The sequence below is a fragment of the Bombina bombina genome, chromosome 3, assembly GCF_027579735.1.
Source record: "Bombina bombina isolate aBomBom1 chromosome 3, aBomBom1.pri, whole genome shotgun sequence".
Classification (NCBI taxonomy): Eukaryota; Metazoa; Chordata; class Amphibia; order Anura; family Bombinatoridae; genus Bombina; species Bombina bombina.
Genome location: NC_069501.1, coordinates 88,823,356 through 88,851,179, shown reverse-complemented (window position 1 = coordinate 88,851,179; position 27,824 = coordinate 88,823,356). Strand labels below are relative to the sequence as shown.

The 27,824-nt window shown below is 38.8% G+C and overlaps 1 protein-coding gene across 1 annotated transcript in view; it reads right to left on the bottom strand.

Moving 5' to 3' along the window:
* The window catches only part of DSCAM (DS cell adhesion molecule), a 717,945-nt gene that overhangs the window by 411,746 nt on the left and 278,375 nt on the right, over positions 1-27,824 (bottom strand). The window contains exon 10 of the mRNA XM_053705914.1: positions 10,456-10,629. Within this exon, the coding sequence (XP_053561889.1) occupies positions 10,456-10,629 (174 nt within the window). The remainder of the gene's footprint in view (positions 1-10,455; positions 10,630-27,824) is intronic.

Sequence of the window (27,824 nt, the reverse complement as noted above, 5' to 3'; positions counted from 1 at the left end):
TAAATATTGAGAATGGCAACTTACAATTCAAAATTACACACAATAATGAGTCCATTGACTTTCTTGATCTAAGGATCGTTCAAAATGATACTGCATTACAGAAAATATTGTATCAGAAGATGACTGATCGCAATTCCATCTTGGATGCAAAAGGCTTCCACCCTCTAATTCTCAAAGAGGCACTGCCAAAGTCACAGTTCAAAATGGTAGTACAACATAATACAAGTGCACAATCCAAAGATACACAACTGAAGGATATGTACTCTAAGTTTGAGGAACGGGGGTATGGCAGATCACAGCTCAAGGATGCCATGGAGGAATGTCAAGGGATGTCACAAAAAGAAGCGCTGATAAAAAAAGGAGAGAAAAGTCAAATTGGAAAGATTAATATTCTCCATGAAATTCACCTATGATAAGGTGGAGTTCCCTGGGATAATGAAAGAGCATTGGGACATACTAAAATCTGACAGTACACTTCCATTCAAAGATCTAGAGGCCCCAATGATTGGCTATAGGAGAGGTAGATCAATCAAGGACATGTTGTTGAGACCTGATTATAGACCCAGTTATATATCAAAAAAATGGTTGTGGTCTAATAGATATGGGTCTTACAGGTGTAGCAGATGCACTACCTGTGGGGGACTGGCTCAAAGTAAATTCTTTGTGCACTCATGGAAAACTAAGAAGTATGAGATCAGGTACATGGCAACATGCACAACTAAATATATTGTTTACATGCTCTGCTGTCCTTGTGGAATGTTTTATATTGGAAAAACCCAGGTTGATTTGAGAACCAGGATGGCTAACCAATGATCTGCTATCAGGGTGACCCTACAGTCAAGGGGCTCTAAGCAACTGGTGGCTAGACATTTTTTAACATTTAAGCACACAGTGTCCGATTTAAGATATATTATAATTTATCATATTTCCCCCTAAGTAGGGGAGGGGACAGGGGTAAGCTCCTCTTACAGATGGAAAGTAAATGTATCTATCTCTTAGATACTTTTCCCCCAAAAGGTCTGAATACAAAATTTGAACTACAATGTTTTTTATAATATCTTTAGACTATACTATATAGAAATACTATAAATATCCTGACGTATTCGATTAAGGAATAGCGAGGTTATTCTGGTCAATATCTGCAGTCATTAATTTATGATGATGTATCTGTGTGATCATGCTGTTTCTCCCATAGAGTTAATATATCTATGATAAAGTATAAGTTCCTTAGGCCACATGATATGTGTAACAGTCCGATGATGTTATATATTTAACAGGATAATGCATTTATTTATGTGCAATGTATAACGGCTTAACTCTGTTATTTGTTCCAACAATGTTTTTAATTTTAGCTTTGACTTTTTCAGAAGGCCTGTATGGGCATCCGTGACCCCAGTAGCGCGAGTTAGACGCTACGGCATTGCTCAGCAACCGGCAGATCTGTAGACATGCGTGAAGAGAAGATATTTAAGGGTGGTAATAGCACTTAGTTCTTGATAAATCTGAGGATGGGGAAGACCCTGGAAATGTTTATACAATAAAGTGAGATTTATATGCAAATGCTTTCCTACTTGGACTATATATATATATATATATATATATATATATATATACGTACACATATTAACACAAATCTATATTTATATAATCATATACCTATATATTTAGATTTGATGCCATCGCTGCGCTACTTACCTATTCCCTGCGCTTAGGTGCTGATGCTGTCTCTGACAGCATCAGAACGAGGCTTCCATTTCATGAAAGCGATATTTAGCGCTCCACTTTTAATCTGGCCCAAAATGTTTCAAAGTGTAATTATTACTATATTACCCATGCAAGCACAGTATAAAAAAGACAGACAAATGCAAGTATGAACAGCTGCTGTTTTCAGTACCAGATCAACACAAGATTCATATAAGTTCCAGCAGTTAGGTTGATCAGGAGTTTAAATATCAATTTTCGAGGTTATGCTGGAAATCTAATTCAGTTTAATTTAATTGAATTGCTGGGAATAGGGTACCTCTGTTGCCCAGATGCCTCCATGGGCAGCTTGCCTATATTAATAACTAAACAGAAATGATGCTACCTCGTTACGTAGTACAAGAGGTTAGATAAAGAGATAGCAAAGATCACAACTGAATAGACAAGCTATAGTCACAGAGACAGACAAAAACGGGGAAGTTAACAAGTTGGCGAAAACCAGGAGCAATAGTGTTTTTAATTTAAAAATATTGATCTTTAGCAACCGTAAAACCACAAAACACTGATTCCTTAACAAAAGCATTTAATTAACAAACAAAAATTAAATGAGAATACAAATACCTTAAAGGGACATGAAACCCAAAAAATGTTTCATGATTCAGATAGAGTATACAATTCTAAACAACTTTCCAATTTACATCTATTAACAATTTTTCTAAATTCTCTTGGTATCCTTTATTGAAGGAGTATCAATGCACAACAGGGAGTTATCTGAACACATTGGTAAGCCAATAACAAGAAGCATATATGTGCAGCAGTCAGTAGCTAGCTCCCACCTCTGATCCTATCTAGATATGCTTTTCCACAAAGGATACCAAGAAATTAAAGTAAATGAAATAATATAAGTAAATTGGAAAGTTGTTTAAATTGCATACTCTATTTAAATCATGAAAGAAAATAAATGAATTGATTGGCTCACATGATCAAAATAAAGAATAATAAATAGAATCACAACTGCATAAATTAAATTATCAACCAACTGAATTTACACTTTCCCTTATAGTTAACCACTAGGGTATCAGGTCATAGCTGCATCCAAAAAGGTTAGTTTTGTCCATGCTGCCTCTAAAAAGTTTAATTTTCCAGCAGGTTGTAATAACAATATTTTTGCCCCAACAGTTGGACCTCAGTTAACTTGCCTCAATCTTTAGATAGACTTGGTTTTTTAAGCAAGGGTTAGTAATTATGAATTATTTATTACCAAATTAGAAAATAAATAACAGTAGGCTCTTTTATAGGACATAAATGAAGACTTTAAAAAACCTTCAGTCGTAACCAAGTAGACACCTCTAAGCCACAATTAAAGCCATAAAGGTAATATGTTTATAGAATAAGCAACAAGCTGGAGTGTATGTGAAATGAATATTGTCTTTTTTAAGAACTTTTTCATAGTAAGACTATAATATAGAGGAGGACTTGACAAGACTTGAAGTAGGCTTAACAAAAGAATATCTTTGGCTATGGTCTTAAAAACAGAATTGATGACAGTTTGTTTCAGGACTCAACCCTCTTAGCTAAACAATACTGGGGAAAATTAGCAAGATTTACAGGGGCAAAGGACTTCAAACATGTTCAAGAAACAACCTTATCTAGCCAAATAGCACATTGTGAGAGCCATTTTCCATACTGATTTAAATTGAACATTTTGGAACATACTTTAGGGAAAAAGGGCTTAGTGATCAAAGATTCTCCTCCTTGGAGAGAAATTGTAGTGCAGACTTCACAGGGGCTGAACTCACTGGATGCTTAAAGAAAAAGGGCAGAACTCTTAAGCACTGAGAGATCTCTCTCATTTCTCTATCTGAAGGAGAGACAAGCCCAGTGCAATATAGCACTGCATGATATGAGAGTTTCGTTACACTTACATTTTGTGCATTGAATTTTATATCACCTTACAGTTCAGATCAGGTCTTTTCAGTATTACATTTAAGCTTCTCACTTTCTATTTTATATTTTAAAACATTTAGATTAAGATTTAGATCCTGCAGTGATTTTACCAATTCAGAATATGTTTTGAAGGTTTCTGTGTTACTTTAACAAATTAGGATCATACTTTCTATATTTCTGTGTATCTTTTACAAATTACATTGCAATTTGTATTTTCTCTATTGTAAAATAAAACAGAGCTTCAGAAAGTGGGTGGGACAGGACAGTTCCCTGGGCTGAACAGGGGAGTTCCCAGGGTATGTATGAAGCTCTCTCACTATTCTTGTGAAATGCTGTAAGAATTTTAAGCAAGCTGGTCTCACTGATTTTTCTCGCCAGCTCTATGCAGGTGAAGTTTGCTCACAATTCTCAATATACTTATTTGACTGACAGAAAATAAATATATACTAAACTATAGGCAAAAGTAAATTAAATTATAGTGAAAGCATTTCACTTTAATTTGTAATTGATGCAAACTGAGCCCCAGGTGTTCTCCAATTACCTTCGCTCTCCCCAGTGAAATTCTGTATCCCAGGGAGCTTCATTACTTTTCTATGTAAGGCATCCTCCCTTTTTCTTATAGAATTATAGAATTGAGTGAGTTCAGCCTCTGTGGAGTCTGCACAATATTTTTTCTTGAACCTAGAGAATGTTTGCTTATTGGTCCTATTGAAAGTAATGAAGTTCTCTCTTTATAATAGTAACTCAAAATCAGGAAAACTATACAATCCAGCAGTTCTAGATTAGCTAATTAAATAGCATTATCTATCTACCAAAAAAACTAGCTATGAAAGCATCATCCCAGTTGGAATAAGTAAAGGTAGCAAGGAGTTAATTTCATACTGTATACAAAAGAAGATGTGTTTTTTGCTAAACAGTGTAACCAAATCCTGTAGTTTTCCCTTATGGTTGGAACTTTTGAGCAAACTATACATTTTTTTCTGTAATCATGTGACTAACATATAACTAAGGAGCATATGCGTCTGTGTAAAACTGTCTATAAAATACTAGAAATTAATTTATAGTATCAGAAGCCATTTTCCATTTGAGAAAACCAGAGTGATTGACAATATGCAGTGGGCTTCTCACTATATTGAGTCTCCCATTCTCAGAGAATGAGTATGCTGATTACCCATAGCTAAGTACAGAAAATATCTATTATCTATCATCATGTATTCAGAATTTTACCATCTCTTATTATCTTTGTTAAAGGGACAGTGTCTAATAGAGACTACTATAAAGAAGAATATGCACATATACTGATCTAAAAATCCAGTATAAAACGTTTTAAAAACATACTTAGAAACTCCCAGTTAGGCTGGCACCCCCAGTGAAAGGGGCTGGAAAAGCAGAATGAGCAGACACCTCCCTTTCCCTGCATATGAAAAGACAGATCACACAAAGAGGAGCAGCAGAAATATGTACACTTCAGTCTACATCTGATTCTTTGAGGCATTATTAGGAGTCTGAAAATCAGCCTAATGTTATTAAAAAATAAGCAAAACTATACATTGTTACAAAAACACTCCTAGATGGGCTATATAAATAGATTGTCTACAAAGAAAAATCTAGTGTACAAGTAAAACTTGTGTATTTTAATTCCTTTAAACATAAAGTGTTTAATATTGAGAATCCCTGCAATTGTCAGCAATTGTAAAACATTTTCATAAAGCAGGCAATAAGTAAACAATGTAATATGGCAGATTTTTCCAGTTATTATTGAAACGTACACAGTTTAATTTCTCAAGGAACTTTAAAATTAAAGCATAAAATAAATTAACAATTGGAGATAAAAAAAGGAATATTTCAAAATATTTAACACATCAAATTACTCCCCTTTTGCAGATATAACAGCTGAACACAACAGCCTTTCTACAATGGAAATCAGACGTTGTACAGAAAGTTCTTCCCAATACTTTTGCAGAACTTCCCAAAAATGTGTTGCACTTGTAGGTTCCTTTGCATCCAGCTTTCTATACAATTCATCCCAAACCAGCTCAAATGGCTTGGTATTGGTCATTCCATGATTTAAAGCTTACCGTCTTGTATTTTCCTTCTAAGTAGTTCTGACATAGCTTGGAGGTATGTTTTGGGTCATTAGTTTACTGTAGGTTTATACCATAGGGTATTGCATGCTGCTGCAAAATGCTGTGGTAGTCTTTTTGGGTTGCCACTGACTCAGTCACTGACTATGGATCCAGCAATAGAGCCCAGACCATCATACTTCTTCTGCCATGCCTGCTTGCTGGTGTCACACAACGAGGAAGAATCTTTTCACCAACTTGACACCATAAAAAATCCAAGAATGATGAACCAAATTTTAATTCATTGCTCTATAAGACCTTCTTTAAAGGGACATAATACTCATATGCTAAATCACTTGAAACTGATGCAGCATAACTGTAAAAAGCTGACAGGAAAATATCACCTGAGCATCTCTATATAAAAAAGGAAGATATTTTACCTCACAATCTCCTCAGCTCAGCAGAGTAAGTTCTGTGTAAAAAGTTATACTTCACCTGCTCCCAGCTGCAGGTAAAAATAAAAAAAATAAAATGAAGAAATGAACAGCAGCCAATCAGCATCAGCAGTGCTGAGGTCATGAACTCTTACTGTGATCTCATGAGATTTGACTTAACTCTCATGAGATTTCATAGTAAGCTTCCTTAACCTGATTGGTGAAATAATATGAGAGTTCACGAGGCTCATCCTTTCAGCTGTCCCAGGACAGACATACTAATATGCTGCTTAGAAATCCTTTACAATGGGAGGTGGCTACTGAGGAACTTTTGAGGTAAAATATCTTTCATTTTTTACATAGAGTTGTTCAGGAGATATTTTCTAGTCAGCCTTTTACAGCTATGCTGCATCACTTTCAAGTGTTTAAACATTTGGGTATTATGGCCCTTTAAGTCTTCAGTAGTCTAAGGTCATGCTTCTTGGGCCAGGGAATCCTATTATTCTATTTAGCCCTCTCAGCAATGGCTTTTTTACTGCCACTAGACGTGTTAAACCTGCAGCTCAAAGTTTTCTCTTCAAGTTGAAAAACTTGTTTACTTCAACCAGAATTTTTGTTGTTTTAAAAGATAGATAATTCCTTAATTACCAATTCCCCAGTTTTGCATAACCAACACAGTTATAATTATACACGTTTTACCTCTGTAATTACCTTGTATCTAAGCCTCAGCAGACTGCCCCCTTATTTCAGTTTTTTTGACAGACTTGCATTTTAGCCAATCAGAGCTGTCTCCATGGTAAATTCACGTGCATGAGCTCAATGTTATCTATATGAAACACGTTAACTAATGCCCTCTAGTGGTGAAAAATGATCAAAATGCATTTAGATTAGAGGCGGCCTTCAAGGTCTAAGAAATTAGCATATGAACCTCCTAGGTTTAGCTTTCAACTAAGAATACCAAGAGAACACAGCAAAATTGGTGATAGAAGGGGGGGCGGAGCTAACCGCCAAAGCAACCAGACGCATAATACAGTAGCTCCCGGCTTTAATAATGATTCTGGGGGTTCTTTTTGACCTAAAGGCTCAGAAAAAGGGACAGATGTACTTTGAACCCCTACCTAAGAGCCTGATCGAAGGATCTGTAGAAGATCTGGGAAATTTTTTTATAGCCCACTGACGGAGAGAACCATTGCGGCCTAATCACGAAGAGGTTTAAACATGGAGGATTCCCGCATGGCCATCCTAGCCCTCTTTAAGCAGTATGACCGCAATATCAAAAACAGACTGGATCGTCTTATTTCTGCAGTTACACACCGGGCTGAGGAAGAAGGTAGTGCCAAATCTTGTGCGGGAACCGATGCGGCTCTGGATATGCACATGAATGCTCACCAGGGGACTTTTACCCGACACCTTCTACCGGAGACAACCTACCCTTTAAAACCTGCTCCAGACCGTGAGAATAGCGATCACTCGCCATGCTCCTCTGACCTGGGAGGTGCAGTTGCTGCTCGCGACTTAAATGGAATCTGCATGTGCCCTCAGGAGGGAGCAACTGGAGAGAGTGTTGGACGGGAAATTCTAGCTCCGGAGGAGGGCTGCCCTGCCGTGTGGGCTTCCTATTTCCACTGTCTGATCCTGAAATGCAGTCGCTCAATTATGCATCTGCTGGTGCTGCCTTCTCAGGGCCCTGGACAGTCTTGTTGTACCAGCATAAAAACCGGAGTTGGGTGAATATCATGAAGTGGCAGTGGATGCCAACTGTTCTGGGTTGTAAGAACGTCCTGCCTACCCCTCACACTCCTTTATAAGTTCAGTACTTGGCCTCATTAACTGACTATGTTATAATTGACACTGCTGAATCTGCATTCATGAAGAATAATTTGAAAAATCTGCAGATTGGGTAATTGACTCCCCTTGATGTTTACGCTATGGGTAGAACTGAAGGAGATTTAGTGCCCACAGTTGTAATTCCTTAGTTGTCTAGATATATTGTTTTTGTTATGTACTTGTTGCAGAAAGTTATTCTCTTCTCATATACTTACCGCTTCCTCAATATATTTGCTGAAGCCTACATGTTTTTTTTTTTTTTTTCCTATTCACTACTGTGTGATTCTGTACTGCGAGGATACGTTTTAATTGCCTCACTTATTTTAAACTAGATTCTAGCATTATATGTATACTCAGAAGGGAACGGTGCCTTTGAAGAAGCATTGTTAATCTGCATACCTCTCCTCACACAGAAATGTGAATTTGAACTAGCTAGTAACCCTCTTCCTAGTTTGGGATTATGCTTTCCTATTACAATGTTATCCTATTCCCTTTAGTGCAGTCAGATTATACTAGCTGTAGCATGATTTTCAAGCACTCCTGAAGCATTTATTATTGACTACTGTGTGATTATGTGCTGATAGGAGATGTTTTAAATGTTTCATTTTTTTATGTTTATCCACCACATTACTACTCTAGCTCTTTTAGTGTAGTCAGAGGATATCAGTTACAGCATCACTCTCAGACATTCCTGAACTAACTATTTCTGAGAATACTCATATTTACATGGACTTCGTTTTATGTAATGTATCTATGTTTGCGTGTTTAAAGTTTGACCTCATCAAAATGATTACTTACCAATAGTTGTAAATAGCACATAAACATAATACATTCAGCTCTCACCTCTTAGGACTGTGAATCCCCGTTAACTACTTTCCTGCACTCAGTTTCACTGATGTTAAGGTACCTCAGTAAATATCTATGTGTTTTTACCATAGTTTGAGCACATTACACATAGCATAGCTTTCATATAGGTTTGAAGCAGTCATTTAGGCTAGACATTAAAGTTGTTAGATGTGCGCAATAACAATACAGCATATTATTTGCGGCATTTCTCAGCCCCCCCCCCCCCCGTGCGGTTAGGGATGATTTCTTTCTTCCTCGCACATTTTCTGACAGAGTTAGGTAGTCTCTGTCCAACCCGCAGAGTCATGATTTAGTTTTCTCTGTACTCTCATAGAACGGCTCTCGGGGTTTCAAAACAGGTAATTCATCCTTGCTATAATTCCCTGCTTCTCTGTAGTTCATTTAAGATAATAGTCCTAATCATCCATATGTTTTAATGCAGTTTCAGTGTTAACCGATGTTAGATTCAGAATAGAAATTAAAGTCTGTTTATTTGAAAGTTGTATATTTGGCCCAGAATTTGTATTATCCCATATACACTGAAACTGTGATTTGTACTGTTATCTCTGTCAACATGTCCTCAAATGCTTGTTTAATTTCTGGTCCCTTGACTGGACCTGTTAATCTGAGGACTTTGAGAATATATTAGTCTCAAAAAAATGAGGTGTTTAGATGTCATGTCATGTCAGTAGAATGTGTCTTATGTAATTTTACCTTTTGATGAGACTGTTATGAACCTGTTGTTTTAACCTCAATAAAAATATTAAAACAAAATTGGTGATAGAAGTAAATTGGAAAGTTGTTGAAAATTACATGCCCTATTTGAAACATGAAAGTTTTTTTTGGACTTGACTGTCCCTTTAAGCGGTGCTTGAAGCTGGTTTCCTGTGAGCCGCCTATCACTTAAGTTGGCTACTCTCATAAACTAGTCTGCTGATTCTGTTGTGGCCTGGGGGTTGCCAAACCTCTTCCTGTCAGAGTTTCCTCCAGGTTTCAAGTTCCATATGGTGGTATAGGAAACTGCACTCACTAGCATCTTTGCTTGGCTTGCAAGTTCTCTAAGAAAAGACCTATACTTTAATGGTTTACATACATTAGTTTTCAATTTTTGGTAACCTTAATACTTTAACGTTTGGTAGTTTATAGCTTACCTATGTAACATTTGACATAATTCACTGGGTTGAAACTAAACTACAGGGTTGTTTAATTCCAGTACCAAAGACCCCTAAACATTATGTCACTTTTACTGTAGAAATCCCTAACATATGGTCTGTTTATGGGTACAAAGGGCTGAAACTGAAGAGCCCCTCCAGCCCTCCAATCCTAAAGACCCCCTTGGAAATGACATCTCCTGTGCTGTATTTCAGACAGCAATAAAATCTGGTTTGCTAATTGGTGCAAAGGACTGAAAGTGGAGAGATGTACTCTACTGGATGAAACAAGTGGGATAACCATGATGTAAGTCTCCTTGCAATCACACAGATTGAAAATGCAGTGATTGTGTAAACTTATATACTTTTTTGAAGAATTATCCAAGTGTATAAGATCAAATTTAAATGAATGAAGGAACCAGACTCCCCAAAGTTTATTACTATTAAATAAATACCTGGAGAGTAATAAATGTGTGGTGTTCTTACTTTTAACCGTGAGATACATGGACTTGCTGACGTCAGCTCCCACATCATTGCTGACCTTGCACAGATAGTATCCGCTATCTTCCTCCAGAACGTGTTTAATCAGTAAAGAGCCATTGGTCAGAAGTTGTATACGACCATTCAATGCAATAGGTTGGAATTGGGGCACTCCAGCACCTGCAACAAAACAAGGCAAAATAACACTGCAGCAAGATGTTGGATTGTGAAATGAGTTCCTATTATAAGCAAAGAACACTTTATAGTTTTATTTTCCCCTTTCCTTCAACATATTCAAAAAACATACAAACATAAAGTATACTGTATGCTCCACTAGTCAAAGTCCCACTTCATTCATTTTTTCATTAATGTAAGATATCGGGCCACAATTATAAAGCTTTAGTACCTGAGCATTACAGACTTGCACAAGCGGGCCTGAAACACCAGTTAAGTAGCTGCAGTCTTAAGAATTAAATCATCCTGATCAGATCCAATCAGGATGATTGACAAGCCATGCTCTCGCTCAATTGGTTGCACATGGGCAAGGGGCGTGGCTACTCAAGAAATTCCAATCCAATCAGCAGTGCTAGTCGTTCAACTCAGATGTGCAACTAGCGCTGCTGATTAGATCAGAGGCGGTTTCTGCTCTGGGCCCGCAGTGTTCTGCAGGTCCTGAGCGGCTCTTCTACTGTGTGTTTAATCCATGTGTGGGTGTTAAAGACACAGTAGTTAAGGGCAGATTTAGAGAATGTCATTTTTCAACTATTATGTCCCTTTAACTATAGGCAGGGGATGTCATCCGGCTTTTGATAAATGGGGCCCTTTATCTTGCTAAGCAATGAGCTTGTAAAAAAAAAGAGTAATTTGGAGATCAAATGTTTATAATGAATATGTATTTCCGTGATCAAAAAATAATAATTTAAATGAAAAAAAATTACTATTTAAAAATTTGTTTGATCAACTTTTCACTAGATTTGTCTTTTTTAAAATGATGTTATTAACCCAATTTTTATCACGTTAAAGTTACCAAATACAAAGGGCATCTGTGAAGATATACAATTCAGATAATTGCTGTACCATTAATTAGCGAGTGATTTAACATTCTGTTTCAATTGTGTCTGAATTATTAATGATGAGCATTTTTGCTAAGTATGTCCTTCTCTGCTGATCAGCCAGAAAGTGTGCTGAGTCATTGGTTTGTGCGTATGGAAGTTCACCGCCAGTGCATCTTTAATTCACCCAGAGCACAATAATTCAGGATTGTGTGCCAACAATTCACAGCAATATTCCTGAACCTTTAACGTATCAGGCATTAAAGATATCCCTTTCTTAGGCAATACCAGACTGAAAATTCCTTATCAACACCCACCTAAGCACTAATTATAATATCCTGATATTTCTGGAATTCTGAGTACTTGGATTGAAAAGTTCCACTTGCTTTTACTCCATTACTAGACTGTGACCACCCTTGATGCTACAACCTTGTCATTTAAAGAGACAATGTACTTGGACAAGTAGCTGATAGGAATTTGCTGCATTCAAAGCTGCTGCCCTTTCAAATGGGCTAGGCTCTCTCCCAACCCCCACTGAAAGACTGATTTTTGTTGCTGCCTCTTTTTTAAATAGATTTTATAGCGTTCAATTTATAATCAAATTTAATATATTCCAGTAGGTAAAATGGATCATTGCAAACAAATTAAAGGGGAGAAAATTTTACAGTATAACGTCCCTTTAATATCTTACATATGAGGAATGATACACAAAGTTATATAGTACAATTGATACACTACAGGTATTAGCTTATTTTACAACAGTCTGTTTAACATAACAGATGTTACAGCTTAAACCCAAAAAAGTACAATAATAAAATGACATATTGCCCTTTACATGAACTCTCTTTAAAAGGATAAATTACTGGCAAAATATAATTATCTGAAACTGAGAGACTATTAAGACATTCTTGCACAGGAATGGAAGGAACTTGGCACATTTCTTCATCTTCTTTTCTTTCTTTTTACAATCTTACCAGTGAAGTGAGATATATCAGGTATAATCTTGTCAGAACTGTGAGTTTTATTAAATCTTACCCATTGATTATATTTATTTCAACCACCTGGCGATATGGGCGTATGTCTCTTTAAGAACAAGGGCATTATGTGCACAGGGGGAAGTGTGTTAGTTGGGGATTCTGATCATTTGTATTATTGCAAAAGTGCTTATTTTTTGTATTTTTTTTTTACTTATAACGATTTAGCAGGTAGTTTTGTACTTTGATAAAACTATCTTTCTAATATAGGGCTTGATTGCAAGTAAAACAACACATTTTTATTGCTTTTGAGTGCAAACTGCGCTCAAAGTAAATCAATAGCACTCCCATGTTTGTTCTGATATTAAAAGTTGAAAGTAAAAATTTAGCAGGCGAGCGAAAGACTCAAGCGTGCTAAATCTAGAGGTTGGATATAGCGACCACGCTAACTCCCTTTACTGATAGACTTTTATGGGTCATGCTACAAATGCCTTTTCTTTTTTTGTTCAAGCACTAACCTGAAGGTGTGCTTGGCCAACTACAATAAAGCTGCAGGTGCGTTAGTAATACTGCAAATACCTATGTTCTTGACTTAGAAGAAAATGTTCTTTTTATTTTGAAACATACAGTATATATATATATATATATATATATATATATATATATATATATATATATATATATATTTATAAAAATATATATCTATAGCTATATATCTATATGAATATCTACATAATTATATATATATAAAAACATCTATGGTGAAGAAATCATATGAAGCACTCTTGTCTTTTTATCCTCATAATTTAAAGGAAAAGACAATCCCATCCAGATAAAGACGTGCTACATACTGTGCCGCATGTTAAGTGTATATTTAATGTCCTAATTCCTCTTGACGAGGTGAGTAATACCCTTCTTTGATACTGCATCATTTTATCCAGAAACGGCTATCATAAATCTGCTCCAGCCGTAGATGGTACAGTCCTCCTTGGGAATCCAGTAGAGACAAACGATGCTGGGGAGCTATAGGTAGTAAGGCCTTCTAATCTCAATGAAAGGGTGCAGCTCTTGTAGGAAAGGGTCTCAACGCTACAGTGGCAGTCAATACCGTGGCAAATCCAGGGAAGAGGAGAATGCAGAACTAGACGACGTCTACTCTCCTACAGGGCAATCACTCTCAATAAAAAACAGCGCTACCCAGAAAGAAAGGAGAGGCTATATATCCAGTAATAACAGAATAAAGTCACTGTGGCTGTAGCCCGGAAATGTTGCACAAGAGCAGACACTAGCCGATCTATGTTTCACCCAATGGGGTCCTCCTGGCCCAAAATGTCAACATTCATAGTCACCATTAAATATATTTTTCAAATACATTCCCATCGAAACAGCTCAGTGAAATATACGTTTATTTTTAAACAATTCACATAGTATTAAAAAATTCAAAAAACGTATTACAAAATAGCTTTTACAAATCAGTAAAGAAAGATCTATTTGTATGTCTTATTAATTAAACGTATTGTGCATTCAAATATTTCACATTCAAATGTCTGTGTAACTATGTTGAGGAAAGACAGATATAGTCCCTTTAACTAATTGTGATTACGATATCTTAGTCAGAGAAACTGAGAGACAGTTAAATCCATAGGGGAACATTGTACACAAATTATAAATCCACTTAGATTCATGTCTCAAAAGGATATTATCCAAGTCACACCCCCCCCCCTTGGATACACCGATTCACTTTCTAATTCCCAATTAGTCTAAAAATTTTAGGGGATGAGTTATGATACTGCATGAAATGCCAGACTACACTAGAGGAAACAGAATTTATGCTTACCTGATAAATTACTTTCTCCAACGATGTGTCCGGTCCACGGCGTCATCCTTACTTGTGGGAATATCTCTTCCCCCAACAGGAAATGGCAAAGAGTCCCAGCAAAGCTGGCCATATAGTCCCTCCGAGGCTCCGCCCACCCCAGTCATTCGACCAACGGACAGGAGGAAAAAATAGGAGAAACCATAGGGTGTCGTGGTGACTGTAGTTAGAGAAAATAATTCATTGGACCTGATTAAAAAACCAGGGCGGGCCGTGGACCGGACACACCGTTGGAGAAAGTAATTTATCAGATAAGCATAAATTCTGTTTTCTCCAACATTGGTGTGTCCGGTCCACGGCGTCATCCTTACTTGTGGGAACCAATACCAAAGCTTTAGGACACGGATGAAGGGAGGGAGCAAATCAGGTTACCTAAACGGAAGGCACCACGGCTTGCAAAACCTTTCTCCCAAAAATAGCCTCTGAAGAAGCAAAAGTATCAAATTTGTAAAATTTGGCAAAAGTGTGCAGTGAAGACCAAGTCGCTGCCTTACATATCTGATCAACAGAAGCCTCGTTCTTGAAGGCCCATGTGGAAGCTACAGCCCTAGTGGAGTGAGCTGTGATTCTTTCAGGAGGCTGCTGTCCGGCAGTCTCATAAGCCAATCGGATGATGCTTTTAAGCCAAAAGGAAATAGAGGTAGAAGTTGCTTTTTGACCTCTCCTTTTACCAGAATAGACGACAAACAGAGAAGAAGTTTGTCTGAACTCTTTTGTAGCTTCTAAGTAGAATTTTAGAGCACGGACTACATCTAAATTGTGTAGCAAACGTTCCTTCTTTGAAACTGGATTCGGACACAAAGAAGGTACAACTTTCTCCTGATTAATATTTTTGTTGGAAACAACCTTTGGTAGAAAACCAGGCTTAGTACGCAAAACAACCTTATCTGAATGGAACACCAGATAGGGTGGAGTACACTGTAGAGCAGATAACTCAGAAACTCTTCTAGCAGAAGAAATAGCAACCAAAAACAAAACTTTCCAAGATAACAACTTAATATCTATGGAATGTAAAGGTTCAAACGGAACCCCTTGAAGAACTGAAAGAACTAGATTTAAACTCCAGGGAGGAGTCAAAGGTCTGTAAACAGGCTTGATCCTAACCAAAGCCTGAACAAATGCTTGAACATCTGGCACAACTGCCAGTCGTTTGTGTAGTAGGACAGATAAAGCAGAAATCTGTCCCTTTAGAGAACTCGCAGATAATCCTTTATCCAAACCTTCTTGTAGAAAGGAAAGAATCCTAGGAATCTTTATCCTATTCCAGGGGAATCCCTTGGATTCACACCAGCAGATATATCTTTTCCATATTTTATGGTAAATCTTTCTAGTTACCGGTTTTCTGGCTTGAACCAGAGTATTTATCACAGAATCTGAAAACCCACGCTTTGATAGAATCAAGCGTTCAATCTCCAAGCCGTCAGCTGGAGGGAGACCAGATTTGGATGTTCGAATGGACCCTGAACAAGAAGGTCCTGTCTCAAAGGTAGCTTCCATGGTGGAGCAAATTACATATTCACCAGGTCTGCATACCAAGTCCTGCGTGGCCACGCAGGAGCTATCAAGATCACCGAGGCCCTCTCCTGTTTGATCCTGGCTACCAGCCTGGGAATGAGAGGAAACGGTGGAAACACATAAGCTAGGTTGAAGGTCCAAGGCGCTACTAGTGCATCCACTAGAGTCGCCTTGGGATCCCTGGATCTGGACCCGTAGCAAGGAACCTTGAAGTTCTGACGAGACGCCATCAGATCCATATCTGGAATGCCCCATAGTTGCGTCAACTGGGCAAAGATCTCCGGGTGGAGTTCCCACTCCCCCGGATGGAATGTCTGACGACTCAAATAATCCGCTTCCCAGTTTTCCACACCTGGAATGTGGATCACAGATAGGTGGCAGGAGTGATTCTCCGCCCATTGTATGATTTTGGTCACTTCTTTCATCGCCAGGGAACTCCTTCTTCCCCCCTGATGATTGAGATACGCAACAGTCGTCATGTTGTCTGATTGGAATCTTATGAATCTGGCCTTTGCTAGCTGAGGCCAAGCCCTGAGAGCATTGAATATCGCTCTTAATTCCAGAATGTTTAACGGGAGAAGAGACTCTTCCCGAGACCACAGTCCCTGAGCTTTCAGGGATTCCAAGACCGCGCCCCAGCCCACTAGGCTGGCGTCGGTCGTGACGATGACCCACTCTGGACTGCGGAAGCTCATTCCCTGGGATAGGTGATCCTGGGTTAGCCACCAACGGAGTGAGTCTCTGGTCTTCTGATCTACTTGAATCACTGGAGATAAGTCTGTATAGTCCCCATTCCACTGTTTCAGCATGCACAGTTGTAATGGTCTTAGATGAATTTGCGCAAAAGGAACTATGTCCATTGCTGCAACCATCAATCCTACTACTTCCATGCACTGAGCTACGGAAGGACGAGGAATAGAATGAAGAACTTGACAAGCGTTTAGAAGTTTTGACTTTCTGACTTCTGTCAAGAAAATCCTCATTTCTAAGGAATCTATTATTGTTCCCAAGAAGGAAACTCTTGTCGACGGAGACAGGGAACTTTTTTCTACGTTCACCTTCCATCCGTGAGATCTGAGAAAGGCCAGAACGATGTCTGAGTGAGCCTTTGCCTTTGAAAGAGACGACGCTTGTACTAGAATGTCGTCCAAGTACGGTACTACTGCAATGCCCCTTGGTCTTAGAACCGCTAGAAGGGATCCGAGTACCTTTGTGAAAATCCTTGGAGCAGTGGCTAACCCGAATCGGAGGGCCACAAACTGGTAATGTTTGTCCAGAAAGGCGAACCTTAGGAACTGATGATGTTCTTTGTGGATAGGGATATGTAGATACGCATCCTTTAGATCCACGGTAGTCATAAATTGACCTTCCTGAATTGTGGGTAGAATCGTTCGAATGGTTTCCATCTTGAACGATGGTACTCTGAGAAATTTGTTTAGGATCTTTAAGTCCAGGATTGGTCTGAAAGTTCCCTCTTTTTTGGGAACTACAAACAGATTTGAGTAAAATCCCATTCCTTGTTCCGCCGTTGGAACTGGGTGTATCACTCCCATCTTTAACAGGTCTTCTACACAATGTAAGAATGCCTGTCTCTTTATTTGGTTTGAGGATAAGTGAGACATGTGGAACCTTCCCCTTGGGGGTAGTTCCTTGAATTTCAGAAGATAACCCTGAGAAACTATTTCTAGCGTCCAGGGATCCTGAACATCTCTTGCCCAAGCCTGAGCAAAGAGAGAGAGTCTGCCCCCCACTAGATGCGGTACCGGATCGGGGGCTACTCCTTCATGCTGTTTTGTTAGCAGCGGCACGCTTCTTGGCCTGCTTACCCTTGTTCCAGCCTTGCATTGGTTTCCAGGCTGGTTTGGTCTGTGAGGTATTACCCTCTTGCTTAGAGGATGCAGAATTAGAGCCCAGTCCGTTCCTGAAATTACGAAAGGAACGAAAATTAGACTTATTCTTGGCTTTAAAAGGCCTATCTTGTGGGAGGGCGTGGCCCTTTCCCCCAGTGATGTCTGAGATAATCTCTTTCAATTCTGGCCCAAAGAGAGTTTTACCCTTGAAGGGGATATTAAGCAATTTTGTCTTGGATGATACATCCGCTGACCAAGACTTTAGTCAATTCCAACAACAGGTTACTGTTCAGCACTCTGTTTTTGAGGTTATTTATCCGTGCAAGCTGCAAGGGTCCATACCAAAAAACCCAAAAATAAGTAGAAAGTTCAAGCTGCAGCAGCACTGAATAAAAAGATTTTTATTTTTATTTTTGCCAAAAAGTTAATACAACGTTTCGGACCAACTGTCCTTAATCATGTATAAAATCACACTGACACATACAGGCTTAAAATACCCTTAACCCCTCCCATTCAATTATAATACACACCTGTGATAATCTATCTACATCAGTTAACTCCACCTAGTGTTCACACACCTCTTTTCTTAGAGGTTCTCATATAACTTCACAGTTGATTTATCATTATGTGTACACAACATAGACATTCTAAATCAAAGATACCTATACTTTTTGTTAGCTCTAAGAACTTTTTAGACTTTTTTTAAGCCTTTACCTCTTATATTAAAGGGACAGTAATCAGAAAATACTCCAATCCATTTCTCTATTCATACCTCCTGGCCACATAGTACCTAATGTATAGATCCAAAACAATTCTTTTTGCTGAAGTTTTTTCTCTCTGTTACCCCCCCTCCTGGGTCTCTCTACATGATCTATAATCTGAAATCTAATTTGACTCAGACTATGCCCAGCTGTCAAAAAATGGTGAGCCACAGGTGCATCTACATCTCCTGTTCTTATGCTACTCTTGTGTTGGTTCAACCTCTCACGCACCTTACGGGTGGTCTCTCCTACATAGCCCCACCCACATGGGCATTTGATTAGATACACAGCATATTCTGTGTTACAGGTGAAATACCCTCTAATCAAAAATTTCTTGCCTGTGCGTGGGTGGCAAAATGTAGAGCCCCGCACCATATTGTTACAGTTAGTACAATTTAGGCAGGGAAAGCAACCATTGTTTTTTTTGTCAATATACCTTTGCACTTTCATTTTACCAGGTCCTATATCTGCCCTAACAAGGGTATCCTTAAGATTTTTACCCCTCCTGTATGCAGGCATTGGTGGTACTTGAAATTCCTTCACTTTAGGGTTACATTCACTTAGTACACTCCAGTGTTTTCTTATAATACCTTGTATTTTATCACTAAGGGGAGAAAAATTACTCACAAATACCATTCTATCTGTTTGGTCCTTTTCTTTATTATTTTGTTGTTCTAACAACTTAGCCCTCGGAATGTCTAGAGCGCTATTTATACCCTCCTGTATCATTTTAGATGGATAGCCTCTCTTTGTGAATGCATTCCCTATCTCACTAAGTCTCTCCAGTGCCAGACTCTCGTCTGATACTATGCGTCTTACACGCAGAAACTGGCTCTTTGGTAGAGATTTAGTGAGAGTGGGAGGATGTGCACTACTGTAGTGTAATAGATTGTTACAATCTGTTTCCTTTCTATACAGATCTACTGACAATGAAGTCCCAGACTTATAAACTTTGGTATCTAGAAAGTTAATGCTTTCTTCACTATGGACAAGTTTAAATTTAATGTTAAGGGTAGCGCTATTCAAATCCTTAAAGAACTGTTCCAGGGTCCCAATGTCGCCCAACCACACACCGAACACATCATCTATATAGCGCCACCATGTGGCGCCATATAGAATAAATAAAGGGTGGCTGTACATCACATGCTCTTCAAACACATTCATGAAAATGTTCGCGTATGTGGGAGCGACATTGGAACCCATGGCCGTGCCCTGAAGTTGCAGAAAATAGTCATCTTGGAATAGGAAGTAATTACACCGCAGTACAATACCTAGCAGTTCAACAATAAAATTTCTCTGCATCTCACTTATCTCTGTGCTATTGCTCAGTCTTCTATTTACTGCTCCAATTCCTGCTTCATGTGTAATGGATGTGTACAAACTTACTACATCCATACTATACAGAATACCTTTTCCCTCACTCAGATCAAGACTATGTATTTTATTCAAAAAATCACCTGTATCTCTTATGTAAGAGTTAGATCCCACAAAAGGTCTCAGATATTTATCAAGGAAAATGGAGGCATTGGACAGGATTGATCCAATTCCTGCCACTATAGGGCGTCCTGGTGGAGCTACCTTGTCCTTATGGATTTTTGGTAATGTATAAAGGACAGGTGTTATTTCCTCAGTCTCCAATAGGAATTTCACCACATCCTGCCCAATGACTCCTCCTCTCTCTGCTTTAGATACACAGTTCTCTATTTCTTTCTTTATTTCAAACTTAGGGTTTTTTGATAGCAACTTATACACTTTCTCATCTGCCAATTGTGCTCTAATTTCTTGAATATAAAATTCTTTATCCAAAAGGACAGTGGCACCACCCTTGTCCGCTCTCTTAATGATAATCCCTGTATTCTCATTCAGTTTCTTTAAAGCATTCCTATCTTTTTTAGTAAAGTTCACTTTTCTGTTAACCTTAACCTCTCTACCTTTCTTTTCTAGAATCTCTATATCCCTGTCAACCAATTGTATGAAGGTTTGTACACTAGGGTTAACCTGTGATGGCGTGAAATTGCTTTTATTTCTTAAGTTTAACACAGATAAATTAAGTGTTTCAATACATGCATTATTTTTAATTGGTGGCACAATGCAATCTGAGAAAAAACTTTTCAGTTTAACTGATCTGTAAAATCTATGCAAGTCTTTACGCAGCTCAAACATGTTACATTCACCTGTGGGACAGAATGATAGTCCTTTGTTTAGCACTTGCTCTTCTTCCACGGTTAGCTGCGTCTGACTCAGATTTACAGTTATTTCCTCTGGCTGCGAGTCGTTGCCCGCTGCTTGCTGCCACTCGTCTTGGTCTTTTTTCCTGCGGTGGCGCTTCCCTCCTCTGCGGGTTTGCCCTCTCCTTCTGAGTCCCCCGAAGCCGATTCTGATGAGGAACTCTGTGTGGCCGATTGATCATTTTGCCTATTCGCCCTGCTACGCCGGTTTCTCCTTCCCCCGGAAGTGCCTCCGTATCTACTTCCGGTCCGTTCTCCAACTAGTTCCCCTTTCCAGCGATACACTGTTCCGGTCTCGTAATCATGCTCATCTCGGGCAAACTTGGTTTTTTTTCTGTCTTGTATGGTACTCCTTAATTCCTGCATCTGTGTTTCCACATCGCTTATTAATTTATCCAGCTCTTGTGTGGACATTGATGTCAAAGCGCTCTGCGCGCCACAATTGCAAACCCTGAATTTTTCGCCGCTAATCTAGCTATTTGCAAAGCGGCATCTAAAATAAAAGAGTTAGCCAACTTAAGTGCGTGAACTCTGTCCATAACCTCCTCATATGGAGTCTCTCTACTGAGCGACTTTTCTAGTTCCTCGAACCAGAACCACGCTGCTGTAGTGACAGGAACAATGCACGAAATGGGTTGAAGAAGGTAACCTTGCTGTACAAAAATCTTTTTAAGCAAACCCTCCAATTTTTTATCCATAGGATCTTTGAAAGCACAATTATCCTCGATAGGAATAGTAGTGCGCTTGTTTAGAGTAGAAACTGCCCCCTCGACCTTAGGGACTGTCTGCCATAAGTCCTTTCTGGGGTCGACTATAGGAAATAATTTCTTAAATATAGGAGGGGGAACAAAAGGTATGCCGGGCTTCTCCCATTCTTTATTCACTATGTCTGCCACCCGCTTGGGTATAGGAAAAGCGTCGGGGTGCACCGGAACCTCTAGGAACTTGTCCATCTTGCATAATTTTTCTGGAATGACCAGGTTGTCACAATCATCCAGAGTAGATAACACCTCCTTAAGCAGTGCGCGGAGATGTTCTAATTTAAATTTAAATGTCACAACATCAGGTTCAGCCTGTTGGGAAATTTTTCCTGAATCTGAAATTTCCCCATCTGACAAAACCTCCCTCATGGCCCCTTCAGATTGGTGTGAGGGTATGACAGAACAATTATCATCAGCGCCCTCCTGCTCTTCAGTGTTTAAAACAGAGCAATCGCGCTTTCTCTGATATGCAGGCATTTTGGATAAAATATTTGCTATGGAGTTATCCATTACAGCCGTCAATTGTTGCATGGTAATAAGCATTGGCGCACTAGAAGTACTAGGGGCCTCCTGCGTGGGCAAAACTGGTGTAGACACAGAAGGAGATGATGTAGAACCATGTCTACTCCCTTCATCTGATGAATCATCTTGGGCAACTTCATTATCTGTGACAGTACTGTCCTTACTCTGTTTGGACGCTTTGGCACAATTATCACATAATTTAGAAGGGGGAGACACATTGACTTACATACATATAGAACATAGCTTATCTGAAGGCACAGACATGTTAAACAGGCTTAAACTTGTCAGTAAAACACAAAAACCGTTTTAAAACAAAACCGTTACTGTCTCTTTAAATTTTAAACAGAGCACACTTTATTACTAAATATGTGAAAAAATATGAAGGAATTGTTCAAAATTTACCAAAATTTCACCACAGTGTCTTAAAGCATTAAAAGTATTGCACACCAATTTTCAGAGCTTTAACCCTTAAAATAACGAAACCGGAGCCGGTTACAGTTTTAACCCCTCTACAGTCCCAGCTACAGCCTTTGCTGCGACTCTACCAAGCCCAGAGGGGAATACGATACCAAATGACGCCTTCTAGGAACTTTTCCAACTATTTTCAGGTCCTCACACATGCATCTGCATGTCTTGCTCTCAAAAAGAACTGCACAGTAATGACACGAAAATGAGGCTCAGCCTACAACTGGGAAGGCCCTTCCTGACTGGAAAAGGTGTCTAACATAGTGCCTGACGTTAAAAAACGTTCCCCAAGTTTATAAGTGTGAAATACTAGCATAAACATGTATAAAATGCCCAAATAAAGCAATCGATTTTGCCCATAAAAGTGTCTACCAGTTTTATAGCCCATATTAAGCCCTTTATTCTGCTTGAGACTAAGAAAATGGCTTACCGGTCCCCATGAAGGGAAATGACAGCCTTCCAGCATTACACAGTCTTGTTAGAAATATGGCTAGTCATACCTTAAGCAGAAAAGTCTGCTAACTGTTTCCCCCAACTGAAGTTACTTCATCTCAACAGTCCTATGTGGAAACAGCAAAGGATTTTAGTTACTGTCTGCTAAAATCATCTTCCTCTCACAAACAGAATTCTTCATCTCTTTCTGTTTCAGAGTAAATAGTACATACCAGCACTATTTTAAAATAACAAACTCTTGATAGTAGAACAAAAAACTACAACTAAACACCACATACTCTTAACCATCTCCGTGGAGATGTTGAATGTGCAACGGCAAAGAGAATGACTGGGGTGGGCGGAGCCTAGGAGGGACTATATGGCCAGCTTTGCTGGGACTCTTTGCCATTTCCTGTTGGGGAAGAGATATTCCCACAAGTAAGGATGACGCCGTGGACCGGACACACCAATGTTGGAGAAATAAATTTTTGTTCAATATCCCTGAAATTCTCTAGTGTTAGGTCACTTAGTGCCCTAGTAGTTTTCCCTACATAGCATCTAGGACCACTGCAATGTGCCAGGTAGATTAATCCCTCTATTCTACAAGTGATTTTGGATCTGATAGCATACATTTTACCAATTTTGTAAAAAAAAAAATCTTGTTTTTTCATTGTAATTACAAGCTTTACATATATGACATGGAAAGCAAACCTGTTCATTAGCACTTCATTGTAACAAGTTTTAGATGGTGCTGAAGATGGTGATGTTTTATAGTGGCTTTTAACCAGGTGATCTTTTAAATTATGAGCTCTTTTGTCAGTCATTTGTGGTAATGTTCCCAAGGTGATGGTTAATTTTGGATTGGTTGGCTAGAGTGGCCAAACTTTCTTGAGTATACTGTATATATCATTCCACCCTGTTTTGTACTGAGTAATAAATCTGACAGTTGTGCCAGCTTTATACTAAAAATGTGTCTTGTCTTGGAACAGGGCCTCTGTGATAGTTTTCGTACTTTCTCATAGCTATTTTCGATAACTCTTCTAGAGTAGCCTCTTTTCTTAAAATGATTAGTTAGCTGACACAAAGGGCTAGATTTCAAGTGAAGCGCATATTTGCACTTCCGCAAGCATGTTTTCGGTGTTCAATTCTAATTTAATTGTGCATATTTTGGCTGGCAGGTAAAAATAATGCGCCTTCGTGGTTGCAACTTTGTGGTAAAAACAATAAAACCGTGAAGTTGCGATCAAACTTTCTCTATCCCCATAGACTTCAAGACACCAGCTTGCGCTAACCCATGCACAGGATTGCATTGAGATATATGTATGTATTTCTATTCATGTGTATATCTGTATATGTGTATATGTTAAATTCATAAATATATATATGATACATATCACAAAGAAAGAAGTGACATGAGCGCACAGGAGAATTAATAACAGCAGCAGCACAGTTCAAATTTCAAAGTCCACGTAACAGGGAAGAGCAAAGTGAGTGCTTATACCGTCCCATAAGATAGCGTCCCAGGAATGGAGCACAGACAAAATGGCTGCAAAAGGGGTACTCACCAACCGTTACCTCAATCCTATGAGGTAAGTGTGAATCTCAATCGAGAAAGGGAGAGAAGAGGATGGACCAGCCACCACTGAGTCTACTGCATCTGCACTTGAACGTGTAACCGTCACAAATTCCTCTTACAGTGTCCCCCAAAGTTTAAATCAAAGGGTAAAAAAGCTTTCTTGATCCTCATTGTATTCTGGTTCTTCTAATAGCTTCTTCTTTCTTCTGCTGATGAGATTCAAACACCATGTCACATTGAGTACAAGATACACGTACAAGTGCAGACGCAGTGGTGGCAGGTCCATCCTCTTTTCTCCCTCTCTTGATTGTGCTTCACACTTACCTCATAGGACTGAGGTAACGGTTGGTGAGTACCCCTTTTGCAGACGTTTCGTCTGTGCTCCACTCCTGGGACGCTCTTGAATGGGACTGTATAAGTATTCACTTTGCTCTTCGCTGTTACTGGGACTTTGAAATTTGAACTGTGCTACTGCTGCTGTTATTATTTCTCCTGTGCACTCATGTCACTTCTTTACTGGTGATATTTTGTATTTTTATTTGAAGTCTGTTTGAGATATGTCTTCTATTATTTCACATCTGCTGCACAGATTGTTTTTAGATTCGCAATTGTCAGCCTTCTTTGTATGGTTCACCTCAGACTAAGTTACCGCTATACTAAGTTCCATTCGTCCTCTACAGTATCATCTGGTCAGATGTAGCACCGTCCACCAGATCTAAACCTCTATGGATACACTGCAATTGCCTTTAGTTATTACAAGCGGTTATGGTCCTTACTCACTACTGTAGTTCAAGGCAAACAGGCTCTCACTAATATATTATTGCACTGTATTGCACTCGTCAAGGTTCTATTTTGATTCCCTGCACTTCAGTACTAATAGTAAGCAGGAGATATCAGCATAGTCATCCTAAGCCGGCTTGTACTTGGTGTGCTTTGCTTATAGCGTTTTCTCGTCGAATGCAATGTCACTTAATGTAAGCAAACTTCACTGACACAACCTTGTAAGAGGGTTATTGTTAAGCTAATGATATTGTGTAGTGCAATTTCACTGTCTATAGCATTCTTTTGCATATCTGTCCTCGTCTTACGGGCGCTCGATAAGTGGCTGGTTATTGTTAACGCAAGCTTGCAGTAGCAATTAGCACTTATAAAATTAACCAGAGTTCAGATCCCTGGTTAATTTAAAAAATATGCCTCAAATACCCCCAAAATACTGTCTAGTGTAGATGACAGCATCTTTATGTTTTAATAAAATTACTGCACAAATCAGTATTGTGTTGTTAAAGTTGATGGGAGTGGGGTGTTAGAAAAAAAATGGCATTGAAAAGTGCCTTTACATTGCAGTCAATGGGAACTGTGTGTTCCCAGAATGAGGTTCCCATAGGAGCTTATGGAAGCGCGATCTCATGAGCGCAAGGCTTCCCTGCGATGCTATTGAGAGGTCAAGTTCACATCGCTGTTAGCGTGCGCTGGTATTACACAGTGGAGTGCAAATATTGCCTTCATAAAAGCGATATTTAGCACTCCACTTGTAATCTGGCCCCTGGTGTTCACAGGTCATTTTATAACTATGTTCATGAAATTGGGCTAATTGTACTAAATTTTGTTTCAATTACTTAACTTGAATTTAAGTGATCAAAGGTGTATTCTCTTTCCTTGCATTGAGTTTTTATTTTGGGGCCTGTATTTTCAGTGTAGTCTTTCTAACGTATTTGTTTTTTAATAGCCTGGAAGAAGCTGTTGGGGGTTTGATTCTCTGCCTTGGAGGTGCCAGTGTATAGATTTGTCACATTCCGTAGTTTGACGTGATGAGTGTGGTGCAATACGGATCTGTTGGGTCTTTACAAAATGTCTCCCATCAGTGCTGCGTTGCATCACCAGGCAGGTTTGTGCCGTGACGGTTGAGACTGAAGGAAGTGCTTTAAGGAAGCTGGAAACTATACATGTGGTAACATGGTAACATGATATATTAGTTAAGAAGTTAATCAGTCACCATTGGGATGACAGGCCCATTCTTAGAATTCAGTCATCCAACATTTCTGATTGGTTTGAAAATTATCCCAGCCAACCAGAATACCTATGGGCAAGAATGACAAACCAACAATATAGCTGCCTCCCCCCCTACAAATCTTAAATCTTTGATATGTGTTTATTACCTTAAAAACTATCCTCTCTCTGTCTTCCACTTTGATAAGAAAGGTGTCACCTGCTTTGTTTGCTCAGGCCTTGTTTCATCCTGCTGTAATTCATGACCTTGGCTAATTAGGATCATGTGACTGTTATTACCTTTAAATTAATTACCCTTAGCTTGTTACATCAAGCTAGCTTGTTAGATCAATGCAGCATGTGCAGTTCTCTAAGTGTGTTAGTTCATAAGTGTAGGGAGTTATAACAAGGAGTGTGTTAGTTCATAAGTGTAGGAAGTTATAACAAGGAGTGTGTTAGTTCATAAGTGTAGGGAGTTATAACAAGGAGTGTGTTAGTTCATAAGTGTAGGGAGTTATAACAAGGAGTGTGTTAGTACATAAGTGTAGGGAGTTATTACAAGGAGTGTGTTAGTTCATAAGTGTAGGGAGTTATAACAAGGAGTGTGTTAGTTCATAAGTGTAGGGAGTTATAACAAGGAGTGTGTTAGTACATAAGTGTAGGGAGTTATAACAAGGAGTGTTTTAGTTCATAAGTGTAGGGAGTTATAACAAGGAGTGTGTTAGTTCATAAGTGTAGGGAGTTATAACAAGGAGTGTGTTAGTACATAAGTGTAGGGAGTTATAACAAGGAGTGTGTTAGTTCATAAGTGTAGGGAGTTATAACAAGCAGTGTGTTAGTTCATAAGTGTAGGGAGTTATAACAAGGAGTGTGTTAGTTCATAAGTGTAGGGAGTTATAACAAGGAGTGTGCTAGTACATAAGTGTAGGGAGTTATAACAAGGAGTGTGTTAGTTCATAAGTGTAGGGAGTTATAACAAGGAGTGTGTTAGTTCATAAGTTTAGGGAGTTATAACAAGGAGTGTGCTAGTACATAAGTGTAGGGAGTTATAACAAGGAGTGTGTTAGTACATAAGTGTAGGGAGTTATAACAAGGAGTGTGTTAGTTCATAAGTGTAGGGAGTTATAACAAGGAGTGTGTTAATTCATAAGTGTAGGGAGTTATAACAAGGAGTATGTTAGTTCATAAGTGTAGGGAGTTATAACAAGGAGTGTGTTATTTCATAAGTGTAGGGAGTTATAACAAGGAGTGTGTTAGTTCATAAGTGTAGGGAGTTATAACAAGGAGTGTGTTAGTTCATAAGTGTAGGGAGTTATAACAAGGAGTGTGTTAGTTCATAAGTTTAGGGAGTTATAACAAGGAGTGTGCTAGTACATA